Source organism: Zalophus californianus, chromosome 12 (assembly GCF_009762305.2).
Source record: "Zalophus californianus isolate mZalCal1 chromosome 12, mZalCal1.pri.v2, whole genome shotgun sequence".
Lineage (NCBI taxonomy): Eukaryota > Metazoa > Chordata > Mammalia > Carnivora > Otariidae > Zalophus > Zalophus californianus.
Genome location: NC_045606.1, coordinates 30,996,646 through 31,022,662, shown reverse-complemented (window position 1 = coordinate 31,022,662; position 26,017 = coordinate 30,996,646). Strand labels below are relative to the sequence as shown.

At 36.2% G+C, this 26,017-nt stretch overlaps 1 protein-coding gene across 4 annotated transcripts in view; it reads left to right on the top strand.

Annotated features, from left to right (window-relative positions):
- Positions 1-26,017, top strand: part of SLC25A40 (solute carrier family 25 member 40) — a 62,838-nt gene that overhangs the window by 26,380 nt on the left and 10,441 nt on the right. For 2 of the 4 annotated variants that reach the window (XM_027573089.1, XM_027573090.2), the window contains exons 5-12: positions 16-122; positions 9,672-9,739; positions 11,807-11,931; positions 12,752-12,925; positions 15,909-16,018; positions 17,309-17,390; positions 21,916-21,996; positions 22,397-25,981. In XM_027573089.1, the coding sequence (XP_027428890.1) occupies positions 16-122; positions 9,672-9,739; positions 11,807-11,931; positions 12,752-12,925; positions 15,909-16,018; positions 17,309-17,390; positions 21,916-21,996; positions 22,397-22,509 (860 nt within the window). In that variant the 3' untranslated portion in view covers positions 22,510-25,981. Of the gene's footprint in view, positions 1-15; positions 123-9,671; positions 9,740-11,806; positions 11,932-12,751; positions 12,926-15,908; positions 16,019-17,308; positions 17,391-21,915; positions 21,997-22,396; positions 25,982-26,017 lie in introns of those variants that run through there. The other 2 variants (XM_027573092.1, XM_027573091.2) reach the window with 2 other exon arrangements.

The window sequence follows — 26,017 nt, the reverse complement described above, 5'->3', positions numbered from 1 at the left end:
GACCTTCTTTGTTAGGAAAATGTTTTGTGTATAGTAATGGACTTATGGATCATCTATGTGTCTGTGAAGAGGGAGGCAACAAAGCATGGTATAAGAAACCAGGACGTTTCCAGGGTACATTGGTAAGGAGATTATGTTATTTATAATAACATCATGTTTTCTGTTTTTATATTTATTCTATGTATGAAAGATTTTCCAATTGCAGGAGAGTATTAAGTCCATGATATAGTTAGCACATTTATTCACAGTTAAAACGTAGATGTTGAGGCAGGAAAAGGGAAGTACTGCTTTGCTTTTAATTAACTTGTTATTAACTGTCATCTTTTCATGCTTTTTTATGTGGAAAGAAAAAAACGGAGTCAATTTTTTTAAACATTTTTATTTAAAAAATTTTATTTATTTATTTATTTATTTATTTATTTATTTGAGAGAGATTACACACATGCAAGGGGGTTGGAGGGGCAGAGAGAGAGAGAAAGAAAATCCACAAGCAGACTCCCTGCTGAGTGCGGGGCCTGACTCTGGGCTTGTTCCCACAACCCTGAGATCATGACCTGAGCCAAAATCAAGAGTTGGCTGTTTAACCAACTGAGCCACCCGGGTGCCCCTAAACTATTTTATTTTGACATAATTGTAGATAGTATGCAATTTTAAGAAAAATATACAGATCCCATGTACCTTTTTCCTCCTTCCCCTCAGAGGTAACATCATATAAAAGTAGTACAATATCACAACCAGGATATTGACTTTGATACATTAAAGGTATAAAACAGTTCCATCAGCACAAACATCCTTCCTGCATCCCTGTTACAGCTACCACCATTTCCTTTGTGCTCTCAGCTGCTCCTCAACTCCTGGCAGCCACTAATGTGTGCTTCATTTATATCATTTTCTCAGTTCAAGAATGGAATCAACATATATAACATTTTTGAATTAGTACTTTTCACTTAGCGTAATTATCTGGAGATTCATCCAAGTTGTTGCATTTATTAATAGTTTGTTCCTATTATTGCTCACTAGTTCCATGGTATTGATGTACCAGTTTGTTTTCTGGGTTGTGGCCAGTTTTGAGCTGTTTCAGATAAAGCTGCTACAGGGGCGCCTGGGTGGCTCAATTGGTTAAGCATCTGCCTTCGGCTCAGGTTGTGATCCCAGCCAGGGTCCTGGGATCGAGCCCCGCATCAGGCTCCCTGCTCAGCGGGAAGCCTGCTTCTCCCTCTCCCTCTGCCCCTGCTTGTGTCCTCCCCACCCCCACCCCCCCGCTCTGTCAAATAAATAAATAAATAAAACCTTTAAAAAGATAAAGCTGCTACATAGATTCATTCTCGGGTTTTTGTGTGAAAATAAATATTAAAACAACAACAAACTACTCACTGTTTTTCTCTGGGAACACTATTTACAACACTTCTAAACCAGATATGTGGGTTTTTTTCCCTCCGTGCCAAGCAATTCCTCAGTTACCAGTGAACACCAACCAGGTATCCTACAGTTTAAGTCAATACTGACACCATTAAGACTGCTCCCATTTCAGATGCCATTCACAAGCCAGGTTGTCACCCGTGTTTCTGACTAACTGGCTGTAAATCAGAGGTTCCCACAACCCCCTTCTGGATTCAGTGGGTTGCTAGAATAGCTCACAGAACTCCAGAAAACAGTTTACTAACTAGATGATCAGTTTTTTTATGAGAGGATACAACTCAGGAGTAACCAGTTAGAAAAGATGCATAGGGCAAGACTTGGGGGGTGGGTGTGGAGCTTCCCTCTCTTGGTGTGTCACCCTCCTTGTACCTCCATGTGTTCACCAACCTGGAAGCTTCCAGACCCTGTAGTTGAGGGATTTTTATGGAGGCTTTCTTAGATAGACGTGATTGATCAAATTTATTATGAATAACAAAAGATACTCTTCTCACCTGTATTCTCTGGAGCTGTTTTAGGACTGAGAACAAAAGGCTGAATATTATAACAAAAGATGCTTCTGTTGCTCTTTATTAATTAGGAAATTACAGTGATTTTAGGAACTGTTTGCCAGGAACCATGGACAAAGACCAAAATGTATATTTCTAATTTTAAATCAAAGTATCAGCATAAGTCTTCATTTCTCTGGGATAAATGCCCAGGAGTGCAGTTGCTGGGTCATATGGTAGTTGTATGTTCAGAGTTTAAGAAACTGTTTTCTAGACTGGTGGTACCATTTTACATTCCCAGCAGCAGTGTGTAACTATTCTAATTTCTCCACATCCTCACTAGCCTTTGATGTTGTCACTATTTTTATTTTAGCAGTTTTGAGAGATGTGTAATGATAACTCACTGTGGTTTTCATGTGCATTTCCTTAGTGGCTACTGATATTGAACATCTTTACATATGCTTATTTATTAGTATATCCTCTTCAGTGAAATGGCTCTTCATGTCTTCTGTCCATTTTCCAATTAAACTGTTTGTATTTTTACTATTAAGTTTTGAGAATTCTTTATAAAATCTAGACAATTATCCTCTTGAGAGTGGATTTGCAAATATTTTTTTCTACTCTCTTTTATTTTCATCCTCTTAAACAGGGTCTTTCATGGAGTTAAAGTTTAATTTTGATGTTCAGTTTATCATTTTTCTTCTTGCTTTAGGTGTCAAATCTAAGAATGCTTTATCTTTAGACTAGAAGATATTCTCCTGTTTTTTTTTCTATAAGTTTTATAGCTTTATGTTTTATATTTAAGTCCTTGATCCATTTTGAGTTATTGACTTTTTTCATTGTTTTTGTTCATTTTGCCTGTGAGTATCCAGTTGCATTTGTTGAAAGCTGTCTTTCCTCCAGTAAGGTGCTTCTGCACATTTGTCCACAATCAGTTGGGCATACTGGGTAGAGCTATTTTTGGGTTCTTTATTCTTTCTCATTTATTTGTCTATTACCTATATCAGTAGCACACAGTCTTAATTACTATAAATACATGATAAGTCCTGAAATCAGGTAGACTGATTTCTCCCACTTTATTTTTATTTTTCTTGTTCAAAGTTATTTTAACCATTCCTAAAATTCCTTTGTCTCTTCATATAAATTTTAGAATAATGTTTTTATATCTATAAAAAAGTCTTGCTAAGATTTTTATATCTATAAAAAAGTCTTGTGTTAAACCTAAATAACATCTTTACTGTGTTGACAATGAACTGGGTTAACAGGAGAAAATCAAAGTTAACTACATATGTACAGGGGCTCCAAAGAAAATGTAGCGCATAGGCGGGCAGTTGAGGTTTATTTGTCATCCACAGTTAAAAAAGGGAAAGGGTCTGGGGTTTCAAGGAAGGAAGACAATTCACTGCAAGATGAAAAAGTAAATGTTTGGTAAACAGATGTGTGCTGGGCCACATAGAAACAGTGGGACACAGAGGAACAGACAGGTTCCTCCCTGTCTACCACACCTAGTTTATATTACACTATACTTATCTATGGTGATAGCTCCCTTCCTAGAGCAGTTCCTCTTTGTAAACTCTTTTAGACAGAGGGAAGGTCAAAGGTTCTTCCTGAAGCTTCTGTTTCTTGAAAATAGCCTAAAATCTGCATGCCAAAGAGTTGCATTTTGTGGTACCAAATTTTGCTCCCCTATAAGAGCATAAAATTGAGTCTTTTTTTTAACTACTCTGTCAGTTTTTATCTTTAGTTGATACATTTAGACTATATTTAATAGAGTTACGGGTAGTGTAGAACTTAACCCTCGTTAAAAAACAAAATTCAGCTGAGTAAATTTGAAGATATAATTGGCTTTATTCAACAAATCATGATTTGGGTGGCATTGACTCTAGCAAGTAGAAGGAAGCTCTGAGGAGACTTAATAGGCAGAGGACTTTTATAGGCAGAAGAAGATGGGGCAAGAAAGTTATTATTCTAACAGTGGATTGTTACAGGCAATGTAACAATCTTCTGAGGGAAGTTGGGGGTTCTCTCAGGCCGATTACCTCACTATTAACTTGGTAATTACACATAGACTGGTTAAGGTCATGTTCTTGGGAGAGGCTGAAACTGCACTTAGGTTACGTACTGTGTCGCAGTGTGCTGACATGGGGGTTAGCATAAGTGACTCCATTTTGGTCCTGTTGTCTCATCGTTAAAAACCTGCCATTTCCTTTTTTGGCTTTGTTTTTTTTAAGATTTTATTTATTTAAGAGAGAGAGAGGGAGGGAGTGAGTGAGAGAATGAGTGGAAGGAGGGTCAGAGGAAGAGGGATAAGCAGACTCCATGCTGAGCAGGGAGCCCAACTTGGGGCTTGATTCCAGGACCCTGGGATCATGACCTGAGCCTAAGGCAGATGCCTAACTGACTGAGCCACCCAGGCACCCCTTCCCTTTGTTTTCTCTTGCTGTTTTTTTTTCCTCCTTTCTATGTGTTACTTTAGAATTTCATCTTATCGAGTTTTTGTGTATATATTTCTTTGCTGAGGCTTCCTAATTTTTCATTTGTTTTGGTTGTGTTCATAAATGATCATTCAGTGATTTTTATGTTGACCCCTTTACAATGTACATCAGATAATTTTAATACTCTATCTCATTGGCATCTGTTGTCTTTTTTCATTTAGACATCTTCTTGGTTCTTCGAATGACCAGTGATTTTTTTATTGAAACCAGGAAATTTTGCATATTACATTGTGAATCTCATTTAAACATTCTGTTTTACCTGGCTTCTTTGACACCTCAGAGGAAGAGGGGTGCCACCTTGTTAGTGCTGCGTATAGCTGGAAGTTCAGGTTTCTCCCTTAGCATCCACAGACACACTGTGTTGTGGAGAACCTCTTTACTGTTAGACAGGTGCTGTGATCTGAATGTTTGTGTCTTGTCTACCCAAAATTCATGTGTTGAAATCCTATGGCCTGAAGTGATGGTATTAGGAGCTGGAGCTGAAGGTGATTAGGTCATGAGGGCAGAGACCTAAGGAATTAATGACCTTGTAGAAGAGGCCCAGAGCCTCCTTGCCCTTCGACCATGTGAGGATACAAGAAGAAATCAGAGACCCTGATCTGGGACTTCCAGCCTCCAGAAATGTGGGGTATAAATTTCTGTCGTCTATAAGGTACTTGGTTATAGCAGCCCAAACAGACTGAGAGCAGAGAGGGAGTTCTGGCTTACCTTATCATTTGCACTGACCCTGGTGGGGTGATCCCACTCTCTGTTCTTCTCTGCCCCTCTGACACTACCAATAGAATGCTTGCTGTATTCATCTTAGTTATTTAGATTCTCAGTCTGATACTTCTAAAATCTCTGCCATATATGAGTCTGGTTCTGACGCTTGCTCTGTTTCTTCAGACTGTGTTTTTCTGCCTTTCAGCATACTTGCAATTTCTTTTGTTGAAAGCCACACATGTTGTATTGGGTTAAAAAAAACGGAGGTCAATGCAGCTTTATTGTCAGGTGATAATGTTTATCTGATTACAGGTAAGGCTGTGTTAAGTGCTTGTTGTAGCTTTGTTGTCAGAGAATAAAATTCCCTCTGGTGTCCTCTTTTTTGTCTTGCCTGTTATCTTTGAGTTTCCCCAGAGACTGCTCAAATAGAGTCTGAGGCTTACGGTTCTGTCAAAGCTATGATCCTCTGTTGTTTTACAGGAGCCCTAGAGATGTGTTAGGTATGGAGGAAGAGAAATATTCTATAGTTCTGTGATTAGGTCTTATTCTTTAGGAACATGAGTGGGGTGTTTCCCTTGCCCCAGGTTGGTTAGATTTTGGTAAAACTACAGTGGTTTAGGCTCTGATAAAATATTTTCCCTTGAGTATAGGCTTTATTAAGGAGAATACAGGTTTGGGGTATATTTCAAAACTGGTTACATTTCCCCTTCCCCTGGTGGAAGCAGGAGGAGATTTTTCTCTGATCATCACAGTGAGAATCTGGTAGGACTCACAGAGCTAAAATTCATGAAAGTGGGGAGGCCCCCCTCAGTTTTTGATTCTCAAGTTAATATACACTGAGCTTTCAGCAATTTGTTATTTATACTTTAAAGTGTAGTTATTAACATTGGTTCTAACTGCAAGCTTCCACTCTAGTAAGCTGTGAGTCTCTGTATCTGTTTATCCAGTTTTCAGGGTAGCAGTTTGCCCTGTGACTTCGATTATTTTTTAAATCTAAGAGGGGTTGTTAATTTTTCAGTTTGTTGAACTTTTTTCTTGTCCTGAGGACAGAAGTGGCAACTATCCTTCAGGGCGCTAAATTTGATGTATCCCAATTTTTTTTTTTTAAGATTTTATTTATTTATTTGACAGAGAGAGACAGCGAGAGAGGGAACACAAGCAGGGGGAGTGGGAGAGGGAGAAGCAGGCTCCCCACCTAGCAAGGAGCCCAGTGCGGGGCTCAATCCCAGGACCGTGGGATCATGACCTGAGCCGAAGGCAGACACTTAACGACTGAGCCACCCAGGCGCCCCTGATGTATCCCAATTTTTAATATCAGTCATTTGAAATATTTTCTAATTTCCCCTGTAATTTCTTTTTTTGCCATGGTTATTTAGAAGTATAATATTTATTAATAATTGGATATTTTCTAGAATCCTATTGTTTCTGATTTCTACTTTTATTCCAGTCAGAGGAATATACTCTGTAAATTTAGATTTTTGAAATTTATTGAGTCTTGCTTAATGGCCCTACATATGATCTGTCTTGGTGAATATTTTATGTCCACTTTAAAAACCTATATTCTGCAATTGTTGGGCATATAGTGTCCTGTAAACCATCAGGTCAGGATGGCTGGTACTTCATTTAGATCTTCTAAATTCTTACTAATTTTTTTTTCAATTCTGTCAATGAAAGAGGATATAAAAATCTTCAATTATGATTGACAGTTTGTTTCTTTTCGCTTTGAGTTCTGTCGGGTTTGCTTCATGGGTTTTGAAGCCCTGTTTTAGGGACATACACATTTATACTTGATACATTTTTCTGATACATTTTATTTTAATGAAATGTGTTTCTTTTTATCACTGGTAATACTCATTATCTTGAAATCTTTTGTCTGATAGTAATGCAGCCACTCCAGCTTTCTCCTGGTGTTTATAAGGTGTATCTTTTTCCATCCTTTTCCTCCAAGACAACATACAGCTGGGCCTTGTTTTTTTAGTCCCCTCTCTGACAATCTCTGATTTTTAATTGGAAAAGTTAGTAGTTACCTTTAAAGGACTTCCTAACGTGGTTGGGTGTCAGTTTACTATCTTTGTTTTTTGCTCTTTGCTCCCTCTGTTGTTGCTTTTTGGTTTTCTTCTCCTTTCTTGCCTTCTTTTTGATTAGTTGGATTATAATATTACATTGATTTCTCTATTCCCATTTCTAGGGAGACAATTCTCCCAAGTCTTTCACGTTTCTACGTATCTTGTGAGCAAGGTGCTGACTGCCCTTAATATTCCTTGCCATCTTTTCCAGGATGTTTGTATAGTGAATAACCTTGGAAGATACACTGTCTCCCTCTAGAGCAAAGGGAAGGTATCCTCACTCCCATTACAGAGGATTTAGGTCCCCGCAGGTCAGATTTCCCCTGTTGTAATGCAGGCCACTGTGTGTTCGATGTCGTCCAGACTCCCTCACGTGTCCTGTGGAAATTGGGGCTCGGGAAACTGGTACAGAAATGCTGGTATTCTGGCTGCTGCTGTTCCTGTGAGTAATAAACTGTCCGTTACCTCTTCAGCCCGAGATTCTTGCCTTCGGCCAGCTCTCATGATACTGTGGCAGGCTAACTTGGTAATTTGCAAGTAGGGTCCATATACTTAGACCCCACCTAGTTCTTGACAGCATTCTCCTTTCTTGGTGCTGTGACTTTGTGTACATTACAGATTCCACAACTCGCTGTTAGAACTTTTTTATTTAAAGAGTCATAGCTTTTAAAGTAGTTAAAAGGAGGAAGGGGAAAAATAATTTTTTTCATATATAACTGTATATTTACCATTTCTTCTTTACTTCCTTCCTTTTTTGAAGATCTTAGTTGCTTTTTGTAGCATCATAGCCCTTTTCCCAAAGAGCGTTTTTTCAGCATTTCTTTCACGCAGGTATTTTGGCAGTTTTACTTTCAGTTTTTGTTCTACTGAAATGTCTTTGTCAAGCATTTTTGAAGCCTATTTTGGCAGCATACGAAATTCTGGCATAGTTTTCTTCAGTGCCTTAAACATGCCATTCATTACATTATCTTGTGACCTTCCCTGTGTCTTAGGAGAAGTTAGCCTTCATTTGTTTCATCCGTTCTCTAGATGTGATTTGTCGTTTTTGCTTTTCCTTTTCTGTTTTCATTGTCTTTTTATTTTGCTTGGGATCTTTTCTGATTTGGGGCTCTGTAAATTGATGTCTTTCACATATTTGGGGAAGTTTTTGGCCGTCATTTCTGTAGGTTATTTCCTGTCCTGTTCTCTTCTCTTCCATGATTCCAAATAAACCAGTTTTACCACTTGATGTTTCCCATCAGGTCCCTGAGCGTCTACATTTTTCTTCATTCTTTTTCCTCCTCCTCCTTCAGACTGAAGATCTGTCTTCAAGTTCAGTGACTCTACTTGTGTTTCCTTTCTGCTGTTAGCCCACTTAGTGAATTTTTCGTTTCAGGTTTAGAATTTTCATTTGGCTGGTTTTTATGGTAACTGTTTCTGTGCTGAAATTCCAAATTTGTTCATTCATTATCTATTTATCATCTTTTAAGTTTTTGAATATATTTATAATAGCTCCTTTAGAATTCTTGCCTGCTAGTTGTATTATCTGAAATTTCAGTGTTGGTTTCTCTTGACTACTTTTTCTTTATATATGGGCACATTTTCTTGTTTCTTTTTATGTCTTAGGAATTTTGATTGTATAGTGGACATTATGAATGATGCATTGTAAAAACTCTGGATTTCTTTTATATTCTGCTAAAGAGTCCATTTTGTTCTAGAAGGCAGTTAACTTTGGCTGGATTAACACTCCAAAGTCAGGCTCCCCTGTGTTGGGTTGCAGCTGAAATTTCCACTCAGCCTTTAGCTTCTTTTTTTTTGTTTTTTTTTTTTGGTCCAGGACTTTGTTGTCTTGCTCTGGGATTGTGTAATTTATCGGTGAGCCAAGTTTGGTGGCTGATTTTGTATGCAGACTTTGGGGCTTATGTTTTCTGTAGTGCCACCTTTTCCTACCTAAGTTTCTGAATATTCTGTCAGCCTGGACTCTGTATTTGCCATCTCAAGCAAGTAAATGGGCTGTTCTTTGCCACTTCTACAGACAAAAGCTGCAAATTTGCAAATCTCCCTCCTTGCTTTGTCTTTTAACAACAGACTCCCCACTGATTTTTACCTGTGGTTTGATTCCTCTCCAGAGATTTCAAGTACTGCGTTTAAATAATTTTTTCTCAGATTCTGTAGTTGGTCAAGAGAGTTAATCTGACCTATTCTCTGCCATTACTCGATTTCCTTTTTATAATAATCCTTTAAAAACTAGGCATCTAAGCCCTAAGTAGAATACTCTGTAGCTGAGTAACATAAATTTTTTTCTGTGAACAGCAAGTATTCAGAAGTGTTTTACTTGTATGTGAAAGTTGAGGAAAATTCCTTTTTTTTTTTTTTTTTTTTAAGAATGGATATGACATACATCTGAGAAGCTCACATTTTGGAAATAAATGCTTGAAAGAATAAAAGTACCAATGATTTATCAAAAAGTTTATATATCTGGTTCAAGGATATATTTTGACTACTTTTTTCTATTATAATTTTAGGATGCCTTTTTGAAAATTGTTCGAAATGAGGGCATTAAATCCCTGTGGAGTGGCCTTCCCCCTACCTTGTAAGTTGTAATTTAATATTTTCTCACTAAATGATGGTTGCTGTTTTGTTTTGCCTTATAAGTGGCATGGTTGGATAAAATTGTGCATTTATAATATTGGGACTTTTTCATTTTCTGCAGCATTGTTTTGTGAGTCCCACAACCACCCACACATTGGATGATTTGTTAGAAGGACTCACAGGACCTAAAGAAGGTTATACTCATGTCTGTGACTTATTACAGCAAAAGGCTACAAAGCAGAATCAGGAAAGGAAAAGGCACAACAGTAGCTGACCAGGCAGGCATAAGACTTCCACAGCCCTCCCTGGTGACATCCCATAGGACAGGCTTATTCTTCCAGCATTGAACTGCAGTGGCGTGTGCAAAGTGTTCGATGGCAGAGTCTGGTGCTTATATTGGGGATTGATGACATAGGCAAATTCTTTCTTTGTGACCACCTGTGATTACCAAGACCCATACCCCCAAAAAGAAAGCAAATGTTTAGGGGCGCCTGGGTGGCTCAGTCGGTTAAGCGGCTGCCTTCGGCTCAGGTCATGATCCTGGAGTCCTGGGATCGAGTCCTACCAGCGGAGAGCCTGCTTCTCCTTCTCCCTCTGCCTGCCACTCTGCCTACTCGTGCTCTTTCTCTCTCTCTCTCTGTCAAATAAATAAAATCTTAAAAAAAAAAAAAAGCATATGTTTACCAAAGTCACATCATTTGCACAAAACAACCTAAACAAGTTGATTTTGTGCTCGAGACATACCAAAAAAAACCTTATTATATGGAATATTCCAAGGGCTACATTCCTTGGAATTGGTGAAAGGTCAAACATGCAAAAGGTCCCCCTGAAGATAAAGAAGACTTGAGCAACCAGGCCTGCTGTGGTAAGTCTTTGGTGCACAAGCATAATTTTTTTTTCATTTTCAGAAATTAAGAACTTGGTGTTACTTGACTTTTTGTTTGTTTTACAAAAATAATAGGAGATACTGTGATATATACTTTCCCTTGTTTGGATAATTTAAATTCTCTACTAACTAGCTATTATATGAGTTAATATGATAAACTAGTAAGGCTGAATGTAAAAATCCCAAGTAATACCTTTTTTCGCTTCATTTCTTTTTAATGTATCTTTTTTGTGGAGCAGTTAGTCACTTTGAGGCATACTTTTTTTTTTTTTTTTAAGATTTATTTGACAGAGACAGCGAGAGAAGAAACATAAGCAGGGGGAGTGGGAGAGGGAGAGGGAGAAGCAGACTTCACGCTGAGCAGGGAGCCCAACACAGGCCAGGACTCCGGGGTCATGACCTGAGCCGAAGGCAGATGCTTAACGACTGAGCCACCCAGGCCCCCTGAGGCATACATTTTAAACAGTGCCTAAGGTTATAAAGTTAGTGGCTGATCCAAGACCGGCAGTCAATTCTATTTCTAAATTCTCATCATCAAACTTCACTGTGGAACATTAGGCATTTCAAAGTATGGTCTGTGAATGTCCCTTAGTCAGACCATAAACATAAACTGGTTTCTTGTTGTATTAATATATATAACATGACAGTGCCTGCAACTTTGTGTGTAATTTTATTAATAATTCCCTTTTGATGATTTCATTTGAAAGAATATGCCACTGGAATTTCCTCAAAACTATATATATTCTGGCAACATTAATTGTAATTTATTTCTGGATACAAGCAGGTATGATACTCTGTCCAAAGTTCAGAAATATTTTACAAATGCTCTTGTATTTTTTACTTCAGGGATTTTTCATATTACAGTGAATGTAATTGGGAAGGAAGATTTTTGGGAGACCAGAAACAATAGAACAAATCAAGGAGGTAGTCTTTAGTCTTTTCCTGTTTATGACCTGAGCAAGTGCTCTGTAACTTACCTTCACAACTAGACTCTCAACTTCTGTAGGGCAGATACTAATGTACATCTTTCTGTTGCCTAAGTTAAACACTAATAATTTTAAAATAAAAGAAAAATCGATTTCATTGGCTGATTCGTTATGGTTTTCAGTTTTAGCTTATAAATAATACATTTAAGCCTTTGACAGTTTTGTATAAATCTTTTTGTTGGTGTTTTTCTAACAGAGTGATGGCAGTTCCTGCCACAGTTATTTATTTTACCTGCTATGATCAATTATCTGCTCTCCTGAGATCAAAATTAGGAGAAAATGAAAGTCGTATACCAATTATTGCCGGAATTGTTGCCAGATGTAAGTAATAAACTTACTGTATTTTCATTTTGACTTCTGTTTAAAACTTCTTTTACAATTTTGACAGTCACAGATAATTTTGTATAAAATGCAGAGTATTGGTACATTTTGCATTGTAGCTTGTACTAATTTGTTAATACCTCTCCTCTAGAAGTCATATAGTATGTAGCAATTGCCATCAGAATAAGATGGGATCAACCCATCCCTATTGAATCTTGGACCGGAGAGTTTAGACTTTAGATTCTAGATTTTAGAATGACATCAGATGTCAGATATCCGATGTCAAGTTGATGTCAAATTGATGCCCAAGTCCTGAATCATTTTCCTTATAGATAACTCTGGGATTCAGAGTTTAATGAGAAGGAAATTTGCATCTGTGCAGAAAGATATTTTTCTCTGTGCTGTGGGAGTGAGGTTTTATAGTAGTTTAATTGATGTGTAATATTTCTGGAAGTGCTCGTGAAGAGTTGAAACCAGTGGTGCCTGGCTGGCTCAGTTGGTGGAGCACACGACTCTTGACCTTGGGGTTGTGAGTTCGAGCCCCACGTTGGGTGTAGAGATTACTTAAAAAAAAATAAAATCTTAAAGAGTTGAAACCAGAAAGAGTAAGTTATATGAAAGCAGGCTTTTAAGAAATACCTTTATCAAGGAGAAAAAATGTGCACCAATATGTTGGCATCATTAGATTATTTGATTTTAAGGTTTGCAGACATTTCAGAATGAAAGATACATATATAAAATGCATGAAATATTTTTGCATGTGTGTTTGCATAGTACATGGCTTTGTTTTTGTTTTCTTATATCTGCTTGTTTATATTAGTAGGTGCAGTAACTGTGATAAGTCCATTAGAATTGATTAGAACCAAGATGCAATCTAAGAAGTTTTCTTACAAAGAATTGCATCAATTTGTCAGCAAGAAAGTATCTGAAGATGGTTGGATTTCCCTTTGGAGGGGCTGGATTCCTACTGTTCTTAGAGATGTACCATTCTCAGGTAGGATTTATCTTAGTATCTGCTAAATTTTAGGTAGCATTGTCTTATGTATCACTTTTATTTTTTTATTTTTTATTCAGTTAGCCAACATGTAGTACATCATTAGTTTTTGATGTAGTGTTCAATGATTCATTATATATATCACTTTTAAATTAAGTAAATTTGAAGCCCTTTATGGCTAAAGGTAAGTTATCTTCTTTGGTGACCAAGACTTCTAGTTCAGTGTTGGGCCCTCAGATCTTTATGAGTCTTTATTGGACGGGTAGTTTCTAATTCAAGCCTAACTTTCTGTTTTCCTTCTGTTTCATTTTTTTAAAGCTATTAATCGGTATATATTCACATTTAGATAAAACAAACTACCTTTAATCTTACCCTAAATGCGATAATTACTAAGGTAAGTGAACAACTACAAATCAAAATATAAAATGTTTAAGAGCACCTGTGAATTATATTGATTTCTACTTTTTCAGTTATTAGAGATAAAAATCTTCCCCTTTAAATGAGTATCCTGTAAAACGCTATTATAAATCAGAGAGGAGGTTGTGCTAATTATTGAATTCTTAAGAGGGAGAAAATCATGAGAAAGTGCAAAACTAACAACTTATAAAATGTGCATGCTTCAAAATTCCTTTTTTTTCCCTTCGAATTAATCCTTTTCTTGTGCTCTCTTCACATCTCTATGCATCTTGCCCTTTCCATTAGTATTCCTCTTCAGCATTTTGTGTTTAGTTATGTGATTTAAAAATACAGATTCCTAGGCCAATTTTTCTTTTTTTATTATATGATATTTGACACATAAGTAACATAGTATAAATTATGAAGTATATTAATAAAATGAACACTTGTGAGGTCACCATTCAATCTGTGAACTAGAACACTGCAATTTTTTAAATCATGAAACCACATAATATTCATTCACCTCCGCTGTCAACATCTCCAGTGGTAACCACTATACTGAACTTTATCATTCATTTGATTTTTAAAAAATAGTTTTACCACATGTGTATTATTGCCAAACAATATGTTACTTAGTTTTGCCTATTTCTGAGATTTATTTATTTATTTTAAGATTTTATTTATTTGACACAGAGTGAGAGAAAGAGCACAGGCAGGGGGAGGAGCAGAGGGAGAGGGAGAAGCAGGCTTCCCGCTGAACAGGGAGCCTGATGCGGGGCTCGATCCCAGGACCTCGGGATCATGACCTGAGCCGAAGGCAGACGCCCAACCCACTGAGCCACCCAGGCGCCCCTATTTTTGAGCTTTAAAAGATGCATATTTTACTCAAAAATCTTGTTTCATTTTTCTTTTTATGTGAAACTTCTTTTTCATTTTTACTCATTTATGAGTAAACAAGAAAGTGCTAAAAACAAGAATATTTTTAATAGACTCTTGTTGTACACATACAAGGATTTCTCCAGTATTCAATTTGCTAGTTCATATAAATATACACACTTTAATTATTACATAATGTCAGATTCTTTTCTAAAGTGACTATATAGATCAGTACACCTACCAGCTTCCTGTTCCTTCATTTCATACCCTCACCAGTACTTTTACTGTCAAAGCTCTTAAGTTTTGTTTCTCCAGTAATTTAAAGTGGTATCTCACTTTAACTTATATTTGCCTGCCTATTGATGAGGTTGTGCACCATTTCATTGGCCATTTATCCATAATTGATTTGCAGTTAAGAACTGAGATAAATACTCAACTTTATCCCCCCCTCATATGGATGGATGGTTGTCCCAGCATCATTTATGAGTCACCACACTTGCTCCAGGGATTTGCAGGGTTACCTGTCCCATCAGAGCTTCACGTATGCATACATCTGTTCTGCTGGCCAGTTTGTCTGAGCTTGTGCTGATACTGGTGTTGTCTAAACTACTGGTGCATTATTAAAAATCTTGATGTTACCTTATTTTTTTCCCCAAGAATGTCATCTCTATTATATAATTTTTCTTTAAGTGTGTTAGTAGAGTTTTAAATTTTTCTTCATAAATATTATATACAACCTTTTTTTTTAAGATTTATTTATAGTTACACCCACCTTCAACTTTGGTAGCTATTTTAAAAGCTCTATTAAAATAAAAATTCCAAATCTTAGGCCAGTGCAGTGTTACAATTAATTTTCCTGTGTTAGATTATATTTAATATTCAGTTACTTTTAAAACTATTATTAATTTTACTTTGCCTATCTTGGATTTCCTATATATACATAAATATGTAAATTGTAACTATTTTGTTTCTTCATTTTTAATTAACAGAGCTTTTATTTTTTTTTGTATCTTACTGTGCTTCCTAGAACAGTTTTGAATAATAGCAATGATGTTGCATCCCTATCATTTTTCTCATGCTTAAGGAAATAATTCTGTTGTTTCACCATTAATTACTTTTGCTAAGGGTTCTTGATGTATATCCTTTTTCTAGTTAAGGAAATTTCCTGTTATCTCAAGGTTTCGAAGAAATTGCTTTAAAAATGAAAATGGGTTGAATTTTATGAAATTCTTTTCCATCAATTTTAGACGATCCCATGGTTCTTTTAATGTGGCGTTTCACATTTAAAGGGTTTGTTAGCATTTACTACCTTTGCATTCCTCTTATGATAACCCAATTTAGTCATAGTATATGATGTTTTATGAAATACTTCTGGGTTTGGTTGCCTTTTTTTTTTTTTTAAGAATTTTTATACCTGTGTTAATGAATGAGATTGAATTATAGTTGTCCTTTCTTCTGTTGTCCTTGTCAGGTTTTAGAATTAAAGTCCTACTTTACTGTTGTATATTTGTTTATAAAACTGCTAGAATATTTCTGAGGACTTGGTTCCTTTTCTTTGAATTTTTCAGTCTCACCTAGTATGTGTGTCCAAGGAGAAAGTAGGATGTATCAGGGTTAGACTTTCCCTTTTCCTTTAATATATAACCTTATATATTTAAAGTCCCCATTTCACTTCTAAATTATGTGTTTATTTCATTTTCTGTTTTTATAGCAATGTACTGGTATAACTATGAAGTTTTAAAGAAGTGGTTGTGTGCGAAATCTGGTTTATACGAACCAACATTTATGATCAACTTTACTTCAGGGGCATTGTCTGGTTCTGTAAGTTGGTATTTTCTTGTTAATACTCCAGAATAATGGTAATTGTCCTATTAAAACAATGAAAGATTAGATAGCATTTCATATTATTGAGGTATCACTTTTGGGCTGCAGTGCTTTAAAAATTTTCTAAGTATTGACTCTCCTATTTTGAGGAAATCATTTATTTAGCCACTAAATATTTTATTTTTTAAAGATTTTATTTATTGGGGCGCCTGGGTGGCTCAGTCGTTGGGCATCTGCCTTCAGCTCAGGTCATGGTCCCAGGGTCCTGGGATCAAGCCCCGCGTCGGGCTCCCTGCTCAGCGGGAAACCTGCTTCTCCCTCTCCCACTCCCCCTGCTTGTGTTCCCTCTCTCGCTGTGTCTCTCTGTCAAATAAATAAAATCTTTAAAAAAAAAAAAGATTTTATTTATTCATTTTAGAGAGGGAGAGAGAGAGTAAGCATGAGTGGGGGAAGGGGGAAAGGGAGAAGCAGACTCCCCACTGAGCAGGGAGCCCAGTGCGGGGCTGGATCCCAGGACTCCGGGATCATGACCTGAGCCGAAGGCAGACACTTAACAGACTGAGCCACCCAGGCACCCCTAGCCACTAAATATTTTTAAATGTACTTCGTGTGTATGTTTTTATTATATTACAAATACATTATTATGTTTTTCTGAAAATTTTTTGATTTGTTAGATCATTACAGCTATAATATTTTAATTAGTGCTTTATTACTTACCAAATATTTGTCAGTTCATTAAATTAATGCCAGTATATCTGGTTAGGTAATATTTCATGGAGTGTTTGTTATTTCATATATATAATCAGATTGAGTAGAAGTCATTTCATCCTCTGCTGCTAATTCCTGTTTCTTTGGCTAAGTATTTCTTAGAAGAATTTTAACAGGAAAAAAAAAGAAAAAAACAAAGAATTTTAACAGAAATTAGAGTCAGAAGGGAGGAATCTCAAATGACCATTTTTAGGTAGTAGAGAGTTCACTATTTCCACTCCTCCACGTAATGTAAAGCTGTGTAGTGGTCTTTTATGCAGGTTCATATCATCATGATCTTGGCCACAGAGTTTTCTTATTTCCACATACTTAAAAATGAATTTGTGATGACCTAGAGTGAGGTGTTGACCTACTGGAACCAAATAAAAACTTCTCATTGAATGTGTCTGGTTTCATCTTAAGTTTAAGTTTAGTTATGATTCCATTCTTTAAACTTCAATAATGTGCTACCTTAGAAGAATATAAAAATATTAAGAAAAAATTTAAAGGTAGATTTAAATTAATTGTACTTTTTGCTAGTTTGCAGCTGTTGCAACTTTGCCATTCGATGTGGTAAAAACACAAAAGCAGACTCAACTTTGGACATATGAAAGTCATAAAAGTAAGTTTAAGTAATTTAAAACATTTTCAAGATGCCATGATCGGTTTTTTCTTTCCAGATGGGACTATCTAAATAAGAAAAATAAGATTTTTTTTTCAACCTCTGCTGCTTTAACTGAAACTACTATACTTTTAGAATGGAATGCCCAGAGAAAAAAATACTCTCAACTCCCTTCAAAACTTAAGAAATTTAAAAATCTATATATTTTGCCTGCCATCAGTTAAGTCTTATACCTGCTAAAGAGAAAACTACGTACTATATAACTATTCTTTCAAATAAATCTAGACAAATTAGGGTGAAGGATAGGAAATTCATGGGAATGCTTTTTCTCTTGGTGTGCTTTGTTTCATTAGTTTTGTGTATACATTTCAGTCTTAATGTTTTTTAGCTTCCCTTCCTTTTGATACGGTTTTTTCCTACCTGTTATCCTATGTTTACCTCTTTATAACCTGTAATTTCTTCTAGAACAAAAGTACACTCTAAGGAGCTTCTGCTAGATTCCTCTGTCATTATTATCTATAGAAGGTGTGGCAAATCCATTGGAAATTATCTGTTACAAAAATGTGTCATGTAAACCTCATGATTGATAAATCTATTATAATAATGTTAATAAATTGTTCTATTGTTCAAACCCACCAGCATATTCTCTATACAAGTAAAATAGGTATTATAATTGTTGAAAGAAACACTGTTTACAAACACCTGAATCTGATGAATATTAGTGACTACTTTGTCCTTGACTTTCCAGACTCTTAGTCCATTCTTGTAATAGGAGCTAACTAAAACCTGAAAAGTAACAAAGTTTATTATCAGGGTTCTTCCCACTTCTGTTTTGGGTGGGAGCCTTCTAGCTGCCTAAGCCCTATCTGTTCTCCCCTGATAGTTCAAAATTATTTTGTTTTATTCTCCCTTCCAACTCATCAGAATTCCTGTTTCCTCTATTACGTGAAGTGTTTAATTTAGTAGGAATATGGTCTTTGGTGTGATTCATGACTCGTGGCGATAGGGAAAAGATGGGAATCTCTACAGTTAGATTCTGATGCTCTAAGTGGCTCTCTTCTGAGAGCCACTTAACTGGAGTCACCTGGGGTGCTTTTTCATTACATCTAAAGCTGGGCACCACCGCCAGTGGACTGTCATAAAGACCTAACCTGGGACTCTTAACTTGTGTATTCTGAAAATGTTCCCTAGGTGATAGTGATTGTACATCCTCCTTGAGACTGGCATCAAGGAGGCATCTTCTTTCACTAGATTCAACTCTTACCTATCACTCTTTTTTTTCTAGTGTTTCTCCAGTAAACCCCAAAGGAGAAACCTTAAATACGTCTTAGGTCTTTATTTTGTATGGTTATCATTGGTCACTTTTACCTGTTACTCTGCTTCAGCTACAAACCAGGTATATTTAGCAAGATATGCTTTTACTGCAAACTACACTTCTGATTTGAGTGATAAACAACCCCTATTTTTTCTCATTTTATCATTTTTTAACCCACCAAAGAGTGGAGGCGTTCTCCACTCTGTAGCTCAGCTACAGCAAATCCATTACCTCTAAGCAAAAAGAAAAATAAGTGTTCTATAGAAAATGATGCTGAGTTCCTTGTAAGAATATGATCTCTGTAGCAGCGCACTTTGACCATGTCTCCCATCCATTAGTCGACTCCTGATTTGAGTGCACCATGCTGGTCTATATAGACTAGTGAGGCCGTCTCTAAGTCCTCAAACAGCTCATAATGTAATGGAAAAGAAACATATTAGGATGTAGTGAGTGCCAGATTTCATAATAGAGACAACTATTTCCTCACTTATGAGCCCATCATTTATAATTTAAAAAAATTTAATGTCACCTTTCAGGTTTTTAAACCTAGCTCAGATCCACCTGTTTTCGACAGTTGCAGTTAAATTTTTTTCTATGAACATATTCAGTATTTTAAAATACTTCAACAGAAATTTTAAAACCATTAAAAAATGGTTATATGTGACAAATTTGTGAAGAGAAAGGCTCCATCTTAGTAGTCATGCGGACGATGCCAACCAGAAGGGCAGCGAGACGACATTTGATATGCACTGGGTTGTTGGCGGGAGTGCTCATGCCGGGCAGGTGGGAGTCTGAGTTTGGAAAATAATCTGGCAGTCTCAAAAAAGGAACAAGCAGCTTTCCACCTTTGATATGTGCCCTAGAGAAACGTCTGCACGTGTACAAGGATACTCACTGCAGGATTCTTCAAAAAGGTAGAAAGCACCAAAATAGTCCCTGGCAAGGAAATGGGCAAACTGTGATAATCCATATAAAAAATAAATCAAATATAGCTGTATTGCCAATATGGATAATCCTAATGTACAAATGTGCAGTGTGATAGTATTTATACAAAGTTTAAGAGCATGATAAGCAAGAGTATATATTATTTATGGATATGTTCAGATGTAATAAAGTTTAAACACAAGCATGAGAAAGATAAAGGAAAAAAGAAAGACAAGAGAGTGTTTACCTCTCAGGAAAGAGGAAGAAGAATACTGAGAGGGAATATATTTGCTGCATAATTGCTAGGATTTGATACATGTGGATGGTCAGTAAATGAGTGTTTCTTTTATTGTTGTCTATGCTTGAAATATGAAATAACCAGTGTTTCCTTACAACGTAAGAAGTTACTTATTACCTGTAGGAATAGCTCTAGAGTGTTGGAACTTTAGGCAGGAGATACTTTGGAGATTTGATGAGTGTGTGACCGAGGCTTACCTTCAGTTGGTAACGCTTTCTGTCCATTCTCTTCTGCACTGATTGCACCCTGCTATTTAAATAGGGACCACTTTGGATCTTGAATTCTACAAGATCAGAAATACCTGGCTACTGGGCTTCCTTTCTTTCACTAGTTGTTTCCAAAATGTAAATGGAATAATTTAAACATGAAGAAGTTGCCGACTTGTCATATAAAATTTTTGTCATTAACTTTCTTTAGAAAGTTAAATTTCATTCATAAATACTTTGTCTTGGTTTCAAAAATGCCTCCGTCCTGTTGGATTGCTGTAGTTATTATCTTTATACCTACAGATTTATATTGATCATATAGCGTCTTAAATAAATCACAAAACCTCATTTATCTTCATGGTCAGAGAATCTGGTATTTCTGCAAATGAGATTTGAGATAATGAGCCCATGCCATTAAGTGGTAAAATTCTAAAAAGCCATTTTTAAAAGCTGTCTTTCTCCAAACTTTTCTTTTTTTTCCCTGGGCATGCTTAATAATACATAGCTTAATCTTTCTGAATGACTCCGAGTTGTCATCCACGTTCACATTGACTATCATAGTCTTATAAATGCAGCTCTGAGCAGCTAATGGGGTTACTGTAGCAGTGTTTGCCTCTCATCCAGCTGATCTCAAACCAAGACTTTGATAACCTCAGTGTGTCAGCTGTCACAGTGTTCACGTGGTGTAGTGTGCCTGCTTCCTAGCAGACTCCTTTTTTACCCACTGATCTAGTAATCTGGGACCTAAGGCAGCTGCTTAGAATCACTGTGTAAAATGAAGGTAAGTAAACTTTGTGCATAGCTTTGAATAGCTCATTCATAGCTGTGTGTTTGAACATCAGTGACATCTATTTTTGTTTTTAAAAAATAGTTTTTTACTTTAAGATATTTGAGTGGTTGCAAATAAGAGAGACGTTACTGTTAATTAAAGGCTGGAGATGCCAAATGTACTTCTAGTGACTGTACAGTTTGAAATATTTTTTTCATCAAATTTTATAAAAATGCAGAATTTTGTTTAAAAAAAGGCTAAGTCTGCCCTTTGGAGGAGACAAGATTGATATCAAGACTGGCACATCTAGGGGCGCCTGGGTGGCTCAGTCATTAAGCGTCTGCCTTCGGCTCAGGTCATGATCCCAGGGTCCTGGGATCAAACCCCGCATCGGGCTCCCTGCTCAGCGGGGGGGCCTGCTTCTCCCTCTCCCGCTCCCCCTGCTTTTGTTCCCTGTCTCGCTGTGTCTCTCTCTGTCAGACAAATCTTTAAAAAAAAAGAGAGAGACTGGCACATCTGTTCAGAAAGGTTTTAATAAAGGCAGACAGACCTCCCTAGGGAGAGTGAGCTATTCTTTTCAGAACTTCTTAGGAAAAAAACATTTTTTGAAAGATGTGCAATAAAAATGTAATGAAAAATGGTTATCAGGGCTTCTGTTTGGCTTTGGGGACCCCATGAAAATGTCTGTACATCTTTTAAATTTTTCATTTTAAGGCATGGAAATATGTATAAAGGATACTACCCACCACCAAGCTTAAGAAACTTAATTCAGAGACTCCGTCTGTATATTCCCCCTTGATTATATCCAGTTGTATACACCTTAAAGACCTTCTTCTAATTCTTCTTTTTAATGAATCCAATTGTTAGAAATAAGATTTTGGGTAAATTTTAGGTAAATAGATCTGTTATTATAATGATTATACATGCCCAAAGGTCAAACATTTTTATGTGTATTATGTGTATTATAAGTTATTAAGGGATAATTTATAAAGTATTATTTCTTTAACATTTAGTTTCTATGCCTTTGCCTATGTCAACCTGGACTATCATGAAGAACATTGTTGCTAAGAATGGATTTGCAGGATTATTTACAGGTAAAAATACGTGCTTTACCAAATTGTTGAATAAAATGGTTACTTTTACATCTGTCATCTTCCTAAATTAACTTTAAGCAGGAAATTATTGAAAACATTCCCCATTTATGAAAACATACCACATTTATGATATTAAAGCAAACATCTTAGGGATGCCTGGGTGGCTCAGTCAGTTAAGCATATGCCTTCAGCTCAGGTCATGATCCCAGAGTTCCAGGATCGAGCCTGGCATCGGGCTCCCTGATCAGCAAGGAGTCTGCTTCTCCCTCTCCCTCTGCTTCTCCCTCTGCTGATGCGTGTGCTTGTGCTCTCTCTCTCTCAAATAAAATCTTTTTTAAAAATTATATTTTTTAAACATAAGGTAAAATTTGTTCTGATTTTTTTTCTATTCTCTTTTCAGGCCTCATTCCCCGTTTAATTAAAATTGCTCCTGCTTGTGCTATTATGATCAGTACCTATGAATTTGGGAAGGCTTTTTTCCAAAAGCAAAATGCTCGAAGACAACAATACTAGTGATGCTGTTTCAACTTGAATTAACAACCAAAGCCAAATAGTAAGATGGAGACTCTTGGGCAAAAACTCTTTCACCATTATCTTAAAATGGTTTTATATATTTCTTTCTTATGATTTAAATGAGCAGTAATTTCTACTTTGCCTCTGAATCATAACCCTAATTTTAAAATAAATTCTGTTACTCTGATTTTTGAGATATTGAAAAAGATATTCCAGAAGTCACACCATTAAATGTTCCTGTAAAGAAAAGAAAAATTATTCCTTAGCACTGAAAGTGATAATCTCTTGAGAGTTTGATATTACAGATTTCAGTATAACGTCATTGGGAATGTGTCAGATATATCAGAACATTTTGAATTGTGTGCTGAATGATGTGCAGAGTCTAGAAGAAAAATTCCTGTCTCTAACTCACACTTAAATCATACACATAGATATTTAAGTATTCCAACAAAGTAGATAATAGATGGCAGTCTTTAAATAACATTATTCGCATTTACCTAATTACCTATTAGATTTTTTTTAATTCAAATGCATTAGTTTTTTTATTTTACACCTCCTGTTGCTGTGATAAGGCTTCACCAGTATTAGGATTTCTCTGCCTAAAGGTATGGCTGTTTTATCTTTATGAACCAGAATATAACTGTTTATGTGATAAAAGATATTTTTGGTGACTAAAGACTCTGTATTATCTACTGTTTCTACAAGAGAGAAGGAGTCTTTACTGATTGTGTTAAATGTCTGGCACAGTGAATCTTGGGTGTGCACTGGAAAACCACATTATATTTAGAGTAGTAAAAAGAACGTTTCAGCCTGGGAAGGGCCCTGGTTTCAGCTGTCTTGGAATCCAGGTATCACTGTTTGTGGAGCTCTCGAGGTCACACGTATTGTTGTCTTTTAACAACACTGAAATTAACACAGTATAAGCCACAAGTACTTCCACAGTGTCCCTTGATTTTACACATCTCATGTTAGTATGCTACATCAAGAGACTAAAGAGGCCACTGTTTCCTTGAACAAACAGCTTTTAGTCACTACAGGCTAATGGCTCAGTAATGTAGCTCATGGCTGTAGGAATGAAACAGGACTATGATGGAGGGACAGAAATGTTCTGTTATTTTTGTTTTTGATTTATTTTCTCAGGATCTATATCCTATAAGAAAAAGCACTTTATTGCAGTTTATGTGTATGCTATGACAATGTGAAGTTTTGGTTTTTTTTCCTAAAATAGAGTAATATAGTTAGGTGATAGATCTCTAGTGTTGGTAGAGGAATTATGTATTTTGTATTTTAGGAGAAAAGAAGTTCGTATGTTTCGTCAGAAATAAACTATATAGGGTTAGTATGTAATCTTGTGTTTACTTTATCCTGTGTTGATTTCCCTTAAATTTTTAACATACATATCTATAAAATCATAAATGTTTATGACTTTAACTTACATTTCCATTAAAGTATTTTATGCTTAAAATTATCACTGTGCTTCAAGCTATTTTCATATAAAATCATTATGTTAATGCTGTATTTTATAAACACTGCTGTTTAACGGTATTAAATTTACCTTTGTTCTGTTATGCTTTTTGGTAACTGGTAGAAAAGAGAAAAATTTAAATTTATAATTATTAAGAAGCAGTCACATATTTCAACTTAATAGAAATACCAGTAGGGAAATCCCCATCGCCCTCCCACCCCCAAAACGGACTGCACTTATTGAAAATTCTTAGCATTTATGCCTAAAATAAATCTAATTCCCTAGTAGCTTTTCTAGTACATATTACAGCCATGTATCTGCATGAAAAGGGTGAATTGAAGCTTTCTTTATACTTAAGTGGTAAAGAAACATTAATGCTTTATTTAAACAAAAAAAAATAGTAGCAACTGAAAAGCACTTGGCTAGAAATTATAATCTTGGTCATGTTTCTGAAAGCTAATAGTTTCGATCTACGTGAAATTTTCTAACAAATACGTTTACTTCCTTATGTGTGTGTACATTTTTTAAAAAGAAATTCAAGTTTTACATCTTTGCCACCTTCCATATAATACACATTTGACTTTTTGAACAAGCAGATATGAAGTTAAAATAAATTTTTCTTTTATTTCTAGGAAACTATTCACTATGCTTAGACTCCTTTAAATTCTTACCTCTTGGGCACCTGGGTGGCTCAGTTGGTTAAGCGACTGCCTTCAGCTCAGGTCATGATCCTGAGTCCCAGGATCGAGTCCCGCATCGGGCTCCCTGCTCAGCGGAGAGTCTGCTTCTCCCTCTGACCCTCCCCCCATCTCTTGTGCTTTCTCTCTGTCTCTCAAATAAATAAAATCTTTAAAAATAAATAAATTCTTCCCTCTTTCTGGAGCATGAATTCCAGGGATATGGGAAAGTTTAGTATATCAGGTTTTCATTTTTTTTCCAAAACAAACTTTTTAAATAAATTTTAACCTATCATTTGACATCTCTGATCTTTTCCGTGGCCGCCTCAAGTTTAAGAAGCACTGGAGATAGGAAGTGCTTCAGATACTCACTTGGCTACAAAGCTGGCTGAGCTGTGATTGACAGAGGGCTGCAGAGGGAGCGCTGGGAGCGCTGAGGGATTCTCCACTGAGCTTGCAGGGACTGTCGGGAAATGCTAAGATGAAGACAATTAAACGTACCTGGACAGGGCAGTCTCAGTCAGGCAACGGAAGTTAGTCCCAAGGAGGGAAAAACAGGAAAGCAACTGGAAACCAAGCAAGTATTTTTGGCACAGGTCTAAGAATTACAGAGTTGGGTTTGGTTTCCCACCCCCCCAAGACCAGCAATTATTTTAACTGAAAAGAAAAGAGGGTAGCATAGTTTAGCACAGCACAGCACACACCAGAATGTGTCACATGTAGTAAGGCTGAGTCTTATGTAGTGAAACTTTAGCTTCAGTTGGGTTTTAGAGAAATCAGCAGCACTATAGAAAATGGGGACTTAAATAGTAAGGACTGGTTTGGACCAGAATAGACTTTGAAAAGGGACCATAATAACATTGATGTGATTTTTATCTGCCCCTTCCTATCAGTTAAAAAGAACTAATGCTAAAAAAGAAAAACTGCTTTGCTTCCAGAAGAACAAAGGGAACCAATTAAAAAATACTTAAGAGCCCTGATGTTCAAAGCAGTTGTGTGACATTTCAGAGGGAATTGACCAAGAATTTCCCTAAGTTGTCAATTTGAGACACACTTTTAACCACTTGAAAACCTGTGTGTAAGTCTAGTAAATACGACTTAAATAACTTAGTTTATATAATTTCATTTAATGCTGACATCATCTTGATGCCATCATAGGTTCTGAGAAGATGATGTTTCCATTTTATAGGTGAGAAAACAAACATGGCTCTTATATAATTATGTTAGCAACTACCAAAATCACTACTGTATTGTACAACTTCAACCGATAACTGTGTATTATAAAGCAGATCGTGTAATTTTTTTTCAATAAAAGGATATTTGAGTTGAAATAAAGATTTGTCCAAAACCTTTTGTCATATTAGTA